The 15,059-nt window shown below is 51.1% G+C and overlaps 1 protein-coding gene across 50 annotated transcripts in view; it reads right to left on the reverse strand.

The window, feature by feature from the left end:
* TYK2 (tyrosine kinase 2) overlaps positions 1–11,617 on the reverse strand; it is a 29,095-nt gene extending 17,478 nt beyond the window's left edge. For 14 of the 50 annotated variants that reach the window (XM_078360547.1, XM_078360553.1, XM_035286463.3 and 11 more), the window contains exons 1-6: positions 11,511–11,617; positions 10,749–10,907; positions 9,569–9,781; positions 3,430–3,553; positions 3,188–3,335; positions 1,893–2,056 (exon numbers count right to left, since the gene is read on the reverse strand). In XM_078360547.1, the coding sequence (XP_078216673.1) occupies positions 1,893–2,056; positions 3,188–3,335; positions 3,430–3,553; positions 9,569–9,761 (629 nt within the window). In that variant the 5' untranslated portion in view covers positions 9,762–9,781; positions 10,749–10,907; positions 11,511–11,617. Of the gene's footprint in view, positions 1–1,265; positions 1,326–1,892; positions 2,057–3,187; positions 3,336–3,429; positions 3,554–9,568; positions 9,782–10,707; positions 10,908–11,305; positions 11,396–11,510 lie in introns of all 50 variants that reach the window. The other 36 variants (XM_078360550.1, XM_078360554.1, XM_078360548.1 and 33 more) reach the window with 13 other exon arrangements.
* Between the last annotated feature and the right edge of the window lie 3,442 nt (positions 11,618–15,059).

Below are 15,059 nucleotides of genomic sequence, written 5' to 3' on the forward strand. Positions count from 1 at the left end.
AAATTCCACATTCAGGGCCTGGAACGGTGGCTCACGCCTATAATCCCAGCACTTGGGAGGCCGAGGCAGGTGGATCATTTGAGGTCAGGAGTTTGAGACTAGCCTGGTCAACATGGTGAAACCTGTCTCTACTTAAAACACAAAAATTAGTTGGGAGCCTATAATCCCAGCCACTTGGGAGGCTAAGGCAGGAGAATCTCTTGAACTCAGGAGGTGGAGGCTGCAGTAAGTGGAGATTGCACCAATGCATTCCAGCCTGGGCGACGAGAACAAAAACTCCATCTCAATAAATAAACAAATAAATACGGCTGGGTGAGGTGGCTCATGCCTGTAATCCCAGCACCACTGAGGCGGGTGGATCACCTGCGGTTGGGAGTTTGAGACCAACATGGAGAAAGCTCATCTCTACTAAAAATACAAAAACAGCTGGGCATGGTGGCACATGCCTGTAATCCAGCTACTCAGGAGGCTGAGGCAGGAAAATCGCTTGAACCTGGGAGGCGAAGGCTTCATGAGCCAAGATTGCACCACTGCACTCCAGCCTGGGCAACAAGCACGAAACTCCATCTCGGAAAAAATAAATCAATAAATAAATACAGAGGGATGGGTACAGTGGCTCATGCCTGTAATCCCAGCACTCTGGGAGGCCAAGGCAGGCAGATCACTAGGTCAAGAGATCAAGACCATCCTGGCCAACATGGTGAAACCCTTACTCAACTAAAAATACAAAAATTAGCCGGGCATGGTGGTGTGCGCCTGTATTCCCAGCTACTCAGGAGGCTCAGGCAGGAGAATCACTTGAACCCAGGAGGTGGAGGTTGCAGTGAGCCAGTATTGCGCCACTGTACTCCAGCCTGGTGACAAAGCGAGACTCCGTCTCAGAAAAATAGATAGATACATACATACATACATAAAAATAAAAAATAAAGGCTGGGCGCGGTGGCTCAAGCCTGTAATCCCAGTACTTTGGGAGGCCAAGGCGGGCGGATCACAAGGTCAAGAGATTGAGACCATCCTGGTCAACATGGTGAAACCCCGTCTCTACTAAAAATACAAAAAATTAGCTGGGCATGGTGGCGTGTGCCTGTAATCCCAGCTACTCAGGAGGCTGAGGTAGGAGAATTGCCTGAACCCAGGAGGCGGAGGTTGCGGTGAGCCGAGATCGTGCCATTGCACTCCAGCCTGGGTAACAAGAGCGAAACTCCATCTCAAAAAAATAAAAATAAATAAATAAATAAATAAAATAAATTCCACATTCACTTCACCTGTAAAGAGGCCTCTGCTGCCTTCTGCCCCGGGGCCTTTGTATGACACTGTTCCCTCTGCTGAGAAGGTGTTGCAAAGTCAAGTGGAGTTCTTCTAAAGGAAGTCACCTCCCTTGGACGCACTCTGATGTACAGGCTAGACAGGCCACCACCTCCGGCTTCCCCGTACCCTGGATTTCACTGCCACAGCCCTAACCCTACAGAATGATGGAAAAATATGTGTTTCAGACAGGCACAGTGGCTCACGCCTGTAATCCTAGCACTGTGGGAGGCTGAGGTGGGAGGATCACAAGGTCAGGAGTTTGAGACCAACCTGGTCAACATGGTGAAACTCCATCTCTACTAAATACAAAAATTAGCCAGGCATGGTGGTGGGGGCTTGTAATTCCAGCTACTCAGGAGGCTGAGGCAGGAGAATCTCTTCGACCCAGGAGGTAGAGGTTGCAGTGAGCTGAGATCACACCACTGCACTCCAGCCTGGGAGACAGACCGAGATTCTGGCTCAAAAAAAAAAAAAAAAAAAAAAAAAAATAGACGTAATGGCAATATGTAAAGTTTACCCTGGAGCCCAGATGCTCCGGGCACTTCCCCCTGCCTACACAGCATCCCCACCCCATTCCCAGACACCTGGTCTTCTTGGCCACCTCCTCCAGGGGGACGCCATGGTGGAGGGCGAGGTGACAGAGGTGCAGAAAGGCCATGCCCAGGCTCTCATTCTTAAAGTGGTGGATCTCCTCCTCGCTCGACAGCTCCCACAGTGATGCCACATCATTCACAAACTCATGCTTGCCCTGAGAATGGGAAATTGAGCAGAAAGGAGGTGAGAGAATTCGTTCACGCTCTAGCCCACAAGTATCCAATCTTTTGGCTTCCCTGGACCATACTGCAAGAATTGTCTTGGGCCACACATAAAATACACCAACAGTAGTGATAGCTGCTGAGCTTTAAAAAAAAAAAAAATCACAGGCCAGGCATGGTGGCTCACATGTGTAATCCCAGCACTTTGGGAGGCTGCGGCAGGTGGATCACCTGAGGTCAGGAGTTTGAGACCAGCCTGACCAACATGGAGAAACCATATCTCTACCAAAAATACAAAACTAGCCAGGCATGGTGGAACATGCCTGCAATTCCAGCTACTCGGGAGACTGAGGCAGGAGAATCCCTTGAACACAGGAGACAGAAGTTGCAGTGAGCTGAGATCGTGATACTGCACTCCAGCCTGGGCAACAAGACCAAAACTCAGTCTCAAAAAAATTTTTTTTAGCAAAATCTCATAATATTTTAAGATAGTTTAGGAATTTATATTGGGCCACATTCAAAGCCATCCTGAGCAGCATGCACCATGCAGGCAATGAGATGGACAAGTTTGCTCTAGCCCGGGAACCCTAATTTCCTTCATCTCATTACCTTGAGGAGAGAGACTAGCATTTCCTCAAGGCCAAATACACAGCATACAACCCTCCTCTTCTCAATCTTGTGCCTGTGGCAGACATCACTAATCAATCACAGCACTTTTTCCCCTTCAACCTGAGACAGGGATGGTGGCTCACACCTGTAATCCCAGCACTTTGGGAGGCTGAGGCAGGTGAATCACTTGAGGTCAGGAGTTTGAGACCCACGTGGGCAAAATGGTGAAACCCTGTCTCTACTAAAAATACAAAAATTAGCCAGGTGTGGTGGCAGGCACCTGTAATCCCAGCAACTCAGGAGGCTGAGGTGGGCAAATTGCTTCAACCTGGGAGTTGGAGGTTGCAGTGAGCTGAGATCACACCACACTGCACTCCAGACTGAGGGACAGAGCAAAACTCGATCCCCAGATGGCATGAGTTGAAACCTATTAATTCTATTAATTATACTGAACCAGGGAAAGAAGTGGCGGCTCCTCAATTGCCCCTAAGTCTCCCCGCAAGCCCTGCTCATACCTGCTCAAAGAGGTATTCAAATGAGGCTGGGTCCAGGAGTTGCATCCCTTGTGCTGTCTGATCTGAGGATGCCTCAGCTCCTGGGGGCCCACAGCGGTACACAGCTGGCTCCTGAGGATTCATGCCATGCCAATTCCGGAAATAAAACCTGTCGAAAGGGAGGACACAGCTGGGGCTTAGCACAGAGTCAGACCAGCTCCACCACAGGAGGGAACAAGCTTTGCAAAGGGGTCTCCACCCACCTCATGCGGAAATACAGCATCAGGCCTGCGTCTCTGGGGATCTCTAGGATGTGGTTTGGGGGCAACCAGACTTGGGCCTGGGCATCAAAGAGGGCGAAGAGATTGAAACAGGGAGGAGTGATACCTGGACCAGGGGAGAAACGAGATCAGGAGTCACGTCATGTGCTACTGTCAGCCCGCAGATACCCCAGACCCAATGTCTGCCTTTACACTCCATCTGAGGCCCCTTCCCCCGCTTGCAGCTTCAGTCTCATGTTGCCCCTGGGGATAGGACAGTGCATATGCTGACCATGCTGTGGCTCACAGGATGACTACATTTCCCAGCCTCCCTTGCAGCTAGGGTGGGGCCATTGCACTGGTTTCCGGTCAAAGGGAGGGGCACATTTCCAAGCCTGGAAATAAATCCCCTTGCCACCTTCACCACCTGAGGTATGCTGAAGGCTTCTTGTGACAGGTGGTGAAGCTATAAGATAGAGGTAAACCATCCAATGGTTTGTGCAGTTAATTTTACGTAAACCTTTTTTTTTATTTGATGCAGAGTCTCGTTCTGTCTCCTAGGCTGGAGTGCAGTGGTACGATATTGGCTCACTGCAACCTGTGCCTCCCGGGTTCAAGCGATTCTCCTGCCTCAGCCTCCTGAGTAGCTGGGATGACAGGTGTGTGCCACCACGCCCAGCTATTTTTTTGTATTTTTAGTAGAGACAGAATTTCACCATGTTGGTCAGGCTGGTCTCAAACTCCTGACCTCGGGATCTGCATGCCTTGGCCTCCCTAAGTGCTGGGATTACAGGTGTGAGTCACCGCACCCGGCCACCCTTTTCTTTGAGATAGAGTCTTGCTCTGTCACCCAGACTGGAGTGCAGTGACTCAATCTCAGCTCACTACCTTCTGGGTTCAAATGATTCTCGTCTCAGCCTCCCAAGCAGCTGGAATCACAGGTGCTTGCCACCACACCCGGCTAATTTTTGTATTTTTAGAAGAGATGAGGTTTTCCCATGTTGGCCAGGCTGGTCTTAAACGCCTGACCTAAGGTGATCTGCCTGCCTCAGCCTCCCAAAGTGCTGGAATTACAGGCATGAGCCACCGTGCTTGGCCGATTTTAGGTAAACCTTGATTGTCTTGAGATTTGGGGGGTTTATTTCTGCATCAAAACTTTTCCTAGCCAGACCAACATAACTCTACAAACTGCTGGAATTACCTGGCATCTCCCTGAACTCCAGCCCCAAAGAAACATCGAATCACCCCCTGGCTGTCTTCCCCTGGACATCACAGATCCCCCTTAGATGTGCCGCATTCCAAACAACACATCTTATCTGTGGCCCCCAAACCCCAAACCTCCCCTCCTCTGAGCAGTTTTTTTTTTTTTTTTTTTTTTTTTTGAGACGGAGTCTCGCTGTTGCCCAGGCTGGAGTGCAGTAGCATGATCTCAGCTCACTGCAACCTCTGCCTTCTGGGCTCAAGCAATTCTCCTCCCTCAGTCTCCTAAGTAGCTGGGACTACCAGCATGCACCACCATGCCCAGCTATTTTTTGTGTGTGTATTTTTAATAGAGACGGTTTCACCATGTTGGCCAGGATGTCTCAATCTCTTGACTTTGTGATCCACCTGCCTCGGCCTCTCAAAGTGCTGGGATTACAGGTGTGAGCCACCGTGCCTGGCCTTTTTTTTCGTTTTTGTTTTTGTTTTTAAAGAGTCAGGGTCTTTCTTTGCCACCCAGGCTGCAGTGCAGTGGTGCAATCCTAGCTCACTGCAGCCTCAACCTCCAGGGCTCAAGAGATCCTTCCATCTCAGTCTCTGGAGTTGATGGGATTATGGGTATGAGCCACTGTGTGTGGCTTCTGCCCAGTTCTTCAAACCAGGAACTTGGTTGTTATCTTCAGCTTCTCCACCCACTCCACAATAGACTGGTCATCAAGACCCGTTCTTCCTGCACCCTCCATGTCCTGGGGATCCATCCACCATCTTCAAATGCAAAGCCCAATCCCAATCCAGTCTGCAGACTTGCCGTCATTTCCCACCAGCCACCCAATGCATCTTTCTTTCTATTCACACCATTTAAAAATTCTATCTGTGGGCCAGGTGTGGTGGCTCACGCCTGTAATCCTAGCACTTTGGGAGGCTGAGGTGGGCAGATCACCTGAGGTCAGGAGTTCAAGACCAGCCTGGCCAACACGGTGAAATCCCATTTCTACTAAAAACACAAAAAGTTAGCCAGGCATGGTGGCATGTGCCTGTAATCCCAGCTACTCAGGAGGCTGAGGCAGGAGAATCACTTTAACCTGGGAAGCAGAGGTTGCAGTGAGCCGAGATTGCACCATTACACTCCAGCTTGGGCAACAGAGTAAAATTCCATTTTAAAAAAGAAAAAAGTTGGGTGTGGTGGTTCACACCTGTAATCCCAGGACTTTGGGAGGCTGAGGCAGGTGGATCATAAGGTCAGAAGATTGAAACCATCCTGGCTAATACGGTGAAACCCCGTCCCTACTAAAAATGCAAAAAACAAAAAAAAATCAGCCGGGCTGCTGGTGCACCTGTAATCCCAGCTACCTGGGAGGCTGCTGAGGCAGGAGAATCACTTGCACCCAGGAGGCAGAGGTTGTAGTAAGCTGAGATGGTGCCACTGTACTCCAGCCTGGGCAACAGAGGGAGACTCTGTCTCAAAAAAAAAAAAGAACCAGTCAAAAATACAAAACAAAAATAAAGTAAAAAGTTAAAAAAAACTAGTTAGACTACTACACTCTCTGGCTTAATCCTTCCATGGCGCCCCATTGCTCCCAGAGAATACCCAACCCCTTGACTCTGAGCACCCCCAACCTGGCTTTTGCCTGCTATGACCTGGTTTCAATTGTTACTTCCCCTTCGAAACTCTCAAAATTGATTCCCCGAGTCACCCTGAAGGTCTTTGGCTTCCTCAAACAGATCACACTTTCCGGGTTTCCATACGTGCTGTTCCCTCTGCTGAGCGTGTTTCACATCGCCCCGCACACCTGTCTGAGTCCCTTAAGAATCAGCCATGCCTGGGCAGATCACTTGAGGTCAGGAGTTCGAGATCAGCCTGGCAAACATGGTGAAACCCCGTTTATACTAAAATACAAAAATCAGCTGGGTGTGGTCGTGGGTGCCTGTAATCCCAGCTACTCGGGAGGCTGAGGCAGGAGAATTGCTTGAACCCGAGAGGCAGAGGTTGCACTGAGCCAAGATCATGCCATTGCATTCCAGCCTGGTCAACAAGAGTGAAACTCCATCTCAAATAAAAAGAGCTGGCCAGATGTGACCTTTATTACACAGTCAAGAGATCGAGACCATCCTGGCCAATATGGTAAAACCCTGTCTCTACTAAAAATACAAAAATTAGCCGGGCACGGTGGCTCTCGCCTGTAATCCCAGCACTTTGGGAGGCTGAGGCGGGTGGATCATGAGGTCAAGAGATCGAGACTATCCTGGTCAACATGGTGAAACCCCGTCTCTACTAAAAATACAAAAAATTAGCTGGGCATGGTGGCGCATGCCTGTAATCCCAGCTACTCAGGAGGCTGAGGCAGGAGAATTGCTTGAACCCAGGAGGTGAAGGCTGCGGTGAGCCGAGATCATGCCATTGCACTCCAGCCTGGGTAACAAGAGTGAAACTCCGTCTCAAAAAAAAAAAAAATACAAAAATTAGCTGGTCATGGCGGCATGTGCCTGTAGTCCCAGCTACTCAGGAGGCTGAGGTAGGAGAATCGCTTGAACCTAGGAGGCAGAGGTTGCAGTGAGCCAATTTCGTGCCACTGCACTCCAGCCTGGCAACAGAGCAAGACACCATCTCAAAAAAGAAAAAAATAAATACAGAGAAAAGAAGAATCAGTCATGGCCGGGTGGGATGGCTCATGCCTCCTCACACTTTGGGAGGCCGAGGTGGGCTGATCACTTGAGCCCAGGAGTTTAAGACCAGCCTGGGCAACATGGTGAGGCCCCATCTCTACAGAAAATATAAAAATTAGCCAGATGTGGTGACCTGTGCCTGTGGTCTCAGCTATTTGGGAGGCTGAGGCAGGAGAATCACTTGAGCCTGGCAGGTAGAGGCTGCAATGTGTCATGACAGCACCACTGCACTTCAGCCTGGGCAACAGAGAGAGACTTTGTCTCTGAAAAGAAAAAAGAAAATGAAAAAAAGACTTATCTATGGATGGGGAAGTAGGAGGTGGTGTAGAAATTTCCTGCAGTGCCCCCATCCAGTCATGGAAAGCTGGGAATGGGGGAGGTAAAAGGAGTTTCTGGAGGAAGGTATATGTAACCAAAGTCACCTTAGAAAGGCCTTCCCTCGGCTGGGCATGGTGGCTCACGCCTATAATCCCAGCACTTTGGGAGGCTGAGGCAGGTGAATCACTTGAGGTCAGGAGTTCAAGACCAGCCTGGCCAACATGGCAAAACTCCATCTCTACTAAAAATATAAAAACTAAGGGCTGGGCACAGTGATGCCTGTAATATCAGCACTTTGAGAGCCTGAGGCAGGCGGATCACGAGGTCAAGAGATCAAGACCATTCTGGCCAACGTGGTGAAACCCTGTCTCTACTAAAAATACAAAAATTAGCTGGGCATAGTGGTGCCTGCCTATAGTCCCAGCTACTCAGGAGGCTGAGGCAAGAGAATCGCTTGAACCCGGGAGGCAGAGGTTACAGTAAGCTGAGATCATGCCACTGCACTCCAGCCTCTAGCCTGGTGACAGAGCAAGACTCCATCTCAAAAACACAAAACAAAACTAACTGGCATGGTGGTATGTGCCTGTAATCCCAGCTACTCAGGTGGCTGAGGCAGGAGAATCGCTGGAACCTGGGACATGGACATTGCAGTGAGCTGAGACTACACTACTGCACTCCAGCCTGGATGACAGAGCAATACTCCGTCAAGAAAGAAAGAGAAGAAAGAAGGGGAAGAGAAGGGAAAGGGAGGAAGGGAGGGAGGGAGGAAGGGAGGCAGGAAGGAAAGAAGGGAGGAAGGGAGGAAGGGAGGAAGGGAGGAAGGGAGGAAGGAAGGAAGGAAGGAAGGAAGGAAGGAAGGAAGGAAGGAAGGAAGGAAGGGTCTTCTCCAGGAGAGGAAATTGCACTTCCAAATACATCTACTGCAGACTACAGACTTTTTTTTAATGACACAGAGTCTCACTCTGTCCCCCAGGCTGGGATGCAGTGATGCAACCATAGCTCATTGCAGGTTTGAACACCTGGCCTCAAGCGATCCTCTTGCCTCAGCCTCTCAAGTAGCTGGGACTACAGACATGCACCACCATGCCTGGCTAATTTCTAAAATTGTTTTGTTGAGATAGGGTCTCCCTATGTTGCCCAGGCTGGTCTCCAACTACTGGTCTCAAGCAATCCTCCTGCCTGGGCCTCCTCAAGTGCTGGGATTACAGGTATCAGCTACTGCACCTGGGCAAGTTTTCTGATTTATTATATTTCTTGCTATCTTCCTAAAATTTCAGCTCTACAAAGGCAGTGATTTGCAGCTGCCACACAGTAGATGCTCACAAAACGTTCACTGTATGAATGGGTACATGGATGGATGGATGGATGAGCGGATGGGTGGATGGATAAATGGGTGGGTGGGTATGTGGATAAGTGGGTTGATGGGCGCATAGGTGGATGAATAGATGGATGGATAGATGGGTAGGTGGATGGGTGAGTGGGTAGATGGATGGATGGTTGTGGGTTGGGTGGATGTATGAATGAATGGGTAGATGGGTGGGTAGGTGGGTGGAGGAGTGGGTGGGTACATGGGTGGATGGATGGATGGGTGCTTGGTGGAGGAGTGGGTGGGTATGTGGGTGGATGGATGGGTGGGTGGGTGGATGGGTGTGTGGGTGGGTGGATCAATGGGTATGTGGTGGAGGAGTAGGTGGGTATGTGGGTGGAAAGATGGATAGATGGGTGGGTGGCTGGGTGTGTGGGTCAGTGGATGGATGGATGGATGTGTGGGTGGGTGGATAAGTGGGTGGGTAGATGGGTGGGTGGATGGATGGATGGGGGGATGGATGGGTGGATGGGTGGGTAGATGGATGGACAGATGGATGGATGGATGGGTGGGTGGGTGGACAGATGGATGGATGGGGCCCAGCTGCTGCTTGGACACCCATGTGTCCTCATGGTGCCAGCGCCCCAGACTCACCGAGTTTATGCGCGATGTGAATGCAGACTTCCTCAGCTGTCAGCGATGACTTGCTGAAGATGACCCAGGGGTCCCCGCCGCCTGGACCAGCCCAGTGCAGAAGCACCTTCAGGCCTCCCATGGTAGCCACGGGCTGGGCTCCATCCCCAACAGGCTTGCCGCCCTTGGCTGTTCCCCGATGGCGCAGAGGCATGTTCCCGGCCGGTGGCTCGGCTACAAATGGGACAATCTATCAGCTCTCAACTCTCAGCCCAGAGGCCCCTCACCATTAGCACCTCAACCTTCCACCCACCCCAGCTGAGGCCTGAGGGGAAGATCCTGGGCTCCCACCTTGGCGTGACATTAAGGACCCAATTCTGTCTCTGAGCCTCGGTTTCCATATTTGTTGGACGGGGTTGGGGTATGTATCCCCACCTAGTAGATCTCTCATCGATAACACCGACCCCTCACCTCTTTCCACAAATTGACACTGATATAAAAATCTGCTCTAACTAGGTACTGTGGCCTCCGCCTGTAATCCCAGGACTTTGGGAGGTTGAGTCAGGAGGATCACTTGAGCCCAGGGGCTGGAGACTAGCCTAGGCCATATAACAAGACCCTGTTTCTACAAGAAGTTTTGTTTGTTTGTTTTTTTGAGACGGAGTTTTGCTCTTGCTGCCCAGGCTGGAGTGCAATGGTGCGATCTCGGCTCGAAACCTCCGCCTCCCTGGTTCGAGCAATTCTCCTGCCTCAGCCTCCCAAGTAGCTGGGATTACAGGCATTCGCCACCATGCCCAGCTAATTTTTGTATTTTTAATAGAGATGGGGTTTTGTCATGTTGGCCAGGCTGGTCTTGAATCTCTGACCTCAGGTGATCCACCCACCTTGGCCTCCCAAAGTCCTGGGGTTACAGGAATGAACCGCCATGCCCGGCCTCTACAAGAAATATTTAAAGTTTAGCCAGATGTGGTGGCACACACTTGTATTCAAGCTACTCAGGAGGCCACGGTGGGAGGATCTCCTGAGCCTAGGAGTTGGAGGCTACAGTGAGTAGTGATCACACCACTGCATTCCAGCCTGGGTGACAAAGTAAGACCCTGTCTCTAAAAATATAAATAAATAAATAAATGAATAATAAAAATGAATAAAAAGTAACCCACCTCCCCAAAACAACGGGACAGGCAGCTGTGGTCAAACAGACCTGAGGGCGAATCCTGGAGCTCCCTGTGTCAACTCAAGCAAGCCACTTAGCGATTCCGGGCCTCAGTTTCCCCATCTGGAAAAGGGAGATCCTCAGGGTCATCAAAAGATGGTTGTGATGTTTCATTGTAGTTCCACATATTCCACATTCAGCGTAGACCTTGATACAGGCACATACAAAAATAACAAATGTGACTAAAACAAAAATAACATCATTGTCACTCGTTTCATCGTGGTGATGGCCTTTCTCTTTCAGGCCACAATTCTCGTCCCCCACGTGCACTCCCATGAGTGACCCCAATCCCTGTTGACTCCCTCAAGCCTAGGAAAGTTTCTGTCCAGCTCCATCCCCGCAGTCCAGCGCCTGAGCCTCCTGAGGGCGCCAGTATAGAAGCGGAGGGGCTGTCAGTTCTACCCATGTTGCCGATTACACCCTCCTCTGGAAAATGCGCGTGTAACAGTCTCTACCTCAAAGGGTTGCCGGGAGGATTCAACGCGAGGAGGCAGAGAAAGTGTCTGGCATACAGTAAGCGCTTAACTAACTTTTGCCATTAATACCTATTCATGTTTCAGGTGAGATCCTGGGGATGGGGCTTTTCGGGAGCCTTCTTCCTCCTTGCTGCTCATCTCCACTGGACCCGGACCCAGCTTTGAAGACGGGGTCGGGGTGAGGTTTGCAACCGGGAAGGCTGCACCCCTCACATCCTCCCGCCAAAACCTCTAAACCCGGCCGGCAGAGGCAGGAACTGGGATGTGCACCCACCGGGCATTGGAGCAGTCCCGAGGCACCAGGTGCTGCCATCCAAGTTCAGCCTGTCAAGCGCTGCCAGTCCCCGCGTCTCCTTCCTGCAGACCTCAGGCCGCGCCCCTTCCGCACTTGCGTCCGGACTCACCCTTCCGGGGGGGACTCAGGCACGAACCCGGACCCCGCCCCGCCCCCGCGGGCAGCCTCTACTTGTTGCCCACCGAGACGCCTCCTCCCATTGGCCGTCTGAAACGCGCACGCCCATTGGCAGCTGCCCGGTTCTCCCTGTAGTCACCATTGGAAGTTTTTTGGTTTTTTTTTTTTGGCCATGGCAGCGGCGCTCTGATTGGTTCTCGGGCTCACTCGTCGCTCAGCCACAATTGGCTGCTTCAGCACCCGGATGCGCTTTCGCTTCTGCTATTGGCTGTCACGCGGTGAACGGGACGTGGGAGGGGCCTGCGAGGAGCGGGCGTGAGAGCGAAGTGTGTGGGCAACGGGGCGGGATTCTGGAGTTCCCCACTGTGCTGTGGAATTGGGTCAGACGTGTACGGTTCTGACCCTAGGGAACAGGTACATGTCCTCACCTCGGCGTTCAAGGCTGCAGCGGCCACCATTCAACCCTCTGACTCCCTGCCCTGTGGCTTTCCCGTTCCATCCCGTCCCATCTCCCTTCCCTCGTTTCTATCTGGCCCACTCCACTTTGCTGGCTGGAATTCCCCCTCCTTCACTCCTGAGAGGCTTTCCCGGCCCACCTACTCCTGTCCTCTTCCTGATCACCTGCAGCCCTGCCCTCTGAAGCTCATTAGCGGTCAGGGTAGCAGCTTGGACATCCCACCCGATGTGAGTTCAGATCCCCGCTGTGTCTCAAAAAAAAAAGAAAAGAAAAGAAGCCCGGGCGCCGTGGCTCACGCCTGTAATCCAAGCACTTTGGAGGCCAAGGCGGGTGGATCACCTGAGGTCGGGAGTTTAAGACCAGCCTGACCAGCATGGTGAAACCCCGTCTTTATAAATAAAAAAGAAAAGAAAGAAAATGCTCATAGAGAATGCTGATACAGACTTGGCCTGGCTGGGCACAGTGGCTCATCCCTATAATCCTAGCACTTTAGGAAGCTGAGGCAAGAGGATAGTCTGAGCCCAATTGGAGACCAACCTGGGCAATATAGCAAGACCTTTTCTCTACATAAAATAGAAAAGTTAATCTGAGGCCGAGGCACAAGAATCACTTGAGCCCGGGAGGTGGAGTTTGCAGTAAGCCGAGATGGTGCCACTGCACTCCAGCTTGGCTACAGAGTGAGACTCCGTCTCAAAAATAAAAAGCTTGTCATGGTGGCATGTGCCTGTAGTCCCAGCTACTCCGGAGGCTGAGGTGGAAGGATTGCTTGAGCCCGGGCAGCTTGACCTCCTGAGCTCTGCTGTATTTTCTTCAGAGTCCTTATTGCAACTTGAAATTTCATGGAAAGTTTGTTTCTTTTCTTTTCTTTCTTTCTTTTTCTTTCTTTCTCTTTCTTTTTCTTTCTTTCTCTCTCTCTCTCTTTCTTTTTTTTGAGACAGAGTCTCACTCTGTTGTTCAGGCCGGAGTGCAGTGGAGCAGTCTTGGTTCACTGCAACCTCCACCTCTGCCAGGTTCAAGCAATTCTCCTGCCTCAGCATCCCTGGTAGCGAGGATTGCAGGCATCCACCATGCCTGCCTAATATTTGTATTTTTAGTAGAGACGGGGTTTCACTATGTTGGCCAGACTAGTCTGGAACTCTGGACCTCAGGTGATTCACCTGCCTCCCAAAGTGCTGGGATTACAGATGTGAGCCACTGTTCCCAGCCGGGAGGTTTCTCTTTCTCTTTTCTTTTCATTTTTTTCATTTATTTATTTATTTAGAGGTGGAGTTTTGCTCTTGTTGCCCAGGCTGGATTACAGTGGCACAATCTGGGCTCACACAACCTCCGCCTCTTGGGTTCAAGCGATTCTCCTGCCTCAGCCTCCTGACTAGCTGGGACTATAGGCATACAGTACCATGCCTGGCTAAGTTTGTATTTTTTTAGCAGAGACAGGGTTTCTCCATATTGATCAGGCTGGTCTTGAACCCCCGACCTCAGGTGATCCCCTCCTGCCTCGGCCTCCCAAAGTGCTGGGATTACAGGTGTGAACCACTGCATCCAGCCGGTTTCTTTTCTTTTTTGGGACAGAGTTTCGCTCTTTTTACCCAGGCTGGAGTGCAATGGCGCGATCTTGGCTCACCGCAACCTCCGCCTCCTGGGTTCAGGCAATTCTCCAGCCTCAGCCTCCTGAGTAGCTGGGATTACAGGCACGCGCCACCATGCCCAGCTAATTTTTTGTATTTTTAGTAGAGACGTGGTTTCACCATGTGGATCAGGATGATCTCGATCTCTTGACCTCGTGATCCACCCGCCTCGGCCTCCCAAAGTGCTGGGATTACAGGCTTCTTTTTTTGAGACAGAGTCTCGCTCTGTTGCCCAGGCTGGAGTGCAGTGCTATGATCTCAATTCACTGCAGTCTCAACCTCCCAGGTTTAGCATTCACAGTCCTCCCATATCAGCCTCCCAAGTGGCTGGGACTACAGATGTGCATGACCATGCCTGGCTAATTTGTGTGTGTGTGGCGGGGGGGGTATTTTTTATAGAAATGAGTTTTCACCATGTTGCCCAGGCTGGTTTCAAACTGCTGGACTCAAGTGATCCTCCCTCCTTGACCTCCCAAACTGTGACCTCCCAAACGCCCAGAGGCGTGAGCCACCTCGCCTGGCCTCGGGAAGTTTCTTTGAGCACCAGTTCTATTGCCTGTCTGTGGTTCTAGGACATCAGCCCCACCAGAAAGAGGTCTGTCTAGTTGTCCGCTGTGCCCTCAGCACCTGGGTTGTGCCTCAAGCCCAGTAGATGGCTTAAGAAGCCAGCGCTGGGGTGAATGAATGGCCTGGGAACCAGGAATCCCTGGCTGTTGTGTAGCCTGCTGCCAGGGGGCTGGCTGTGAGCTTCTTCTCTGTTAACGCCTGAGTACAGCATCAGGAAGCTGAGAGTGCCAGATTATTCAACAGCGGTCTGCGGCGAGGCTCTGCAATTAGTCACTAGAGCACAGCGAGCCGGGTGGGCCTGGGTCCTGGTAATCCCCACTCCTGAAGGAACTAGCAGGAAATGCCACATGGGCTGACTACTAATAACAATGCTAGTCATACTCCCAGTAATAATAATGCATTCTAACGATAAGCTGGGTATGGTGGCTGGCGCCTGTAATCCCAGCACTTTGAGAGACAGAGGCAGGAGGATTGCTTGAGCCCAGGAGTTCCAGACCAGCCTGGGCAACATAGTGAAACCCCGTGTCTACAGAAAATTTAAAAATTAGCAGGACATGGTGATACAGGCCTGTAGTCCCAGCTACTGGGGAGGCTGGGGTGAGAGGGTCACTTGGGTCCAGAGGTTGAGGTTGCAATGAGCTATGATTGCGTCACTGCACTCCAACCTGGGCAATTGAGCAAGACCCTGTCAAATAAAGAAAGAAAGAAATGGAATAGCTGACATTTTCCCAGCCTGGACACTGGGCCTAGGGCGGGTATTTA

This window comes from Callithrix jacchus, chromosome 22, assembly GCF_049354715.1.
Source record: "Callithrix jacchus isolate 240 chromosome 22, calJac240_pri, whole genome shotgun sequence".
Taxonomy (NCBI): domain Eukaryota; kingdom Metazoa; phylum Chordata; class Mammalia; order Primates; family Cebidae; genus Callithrix; species Callithrix jacchus.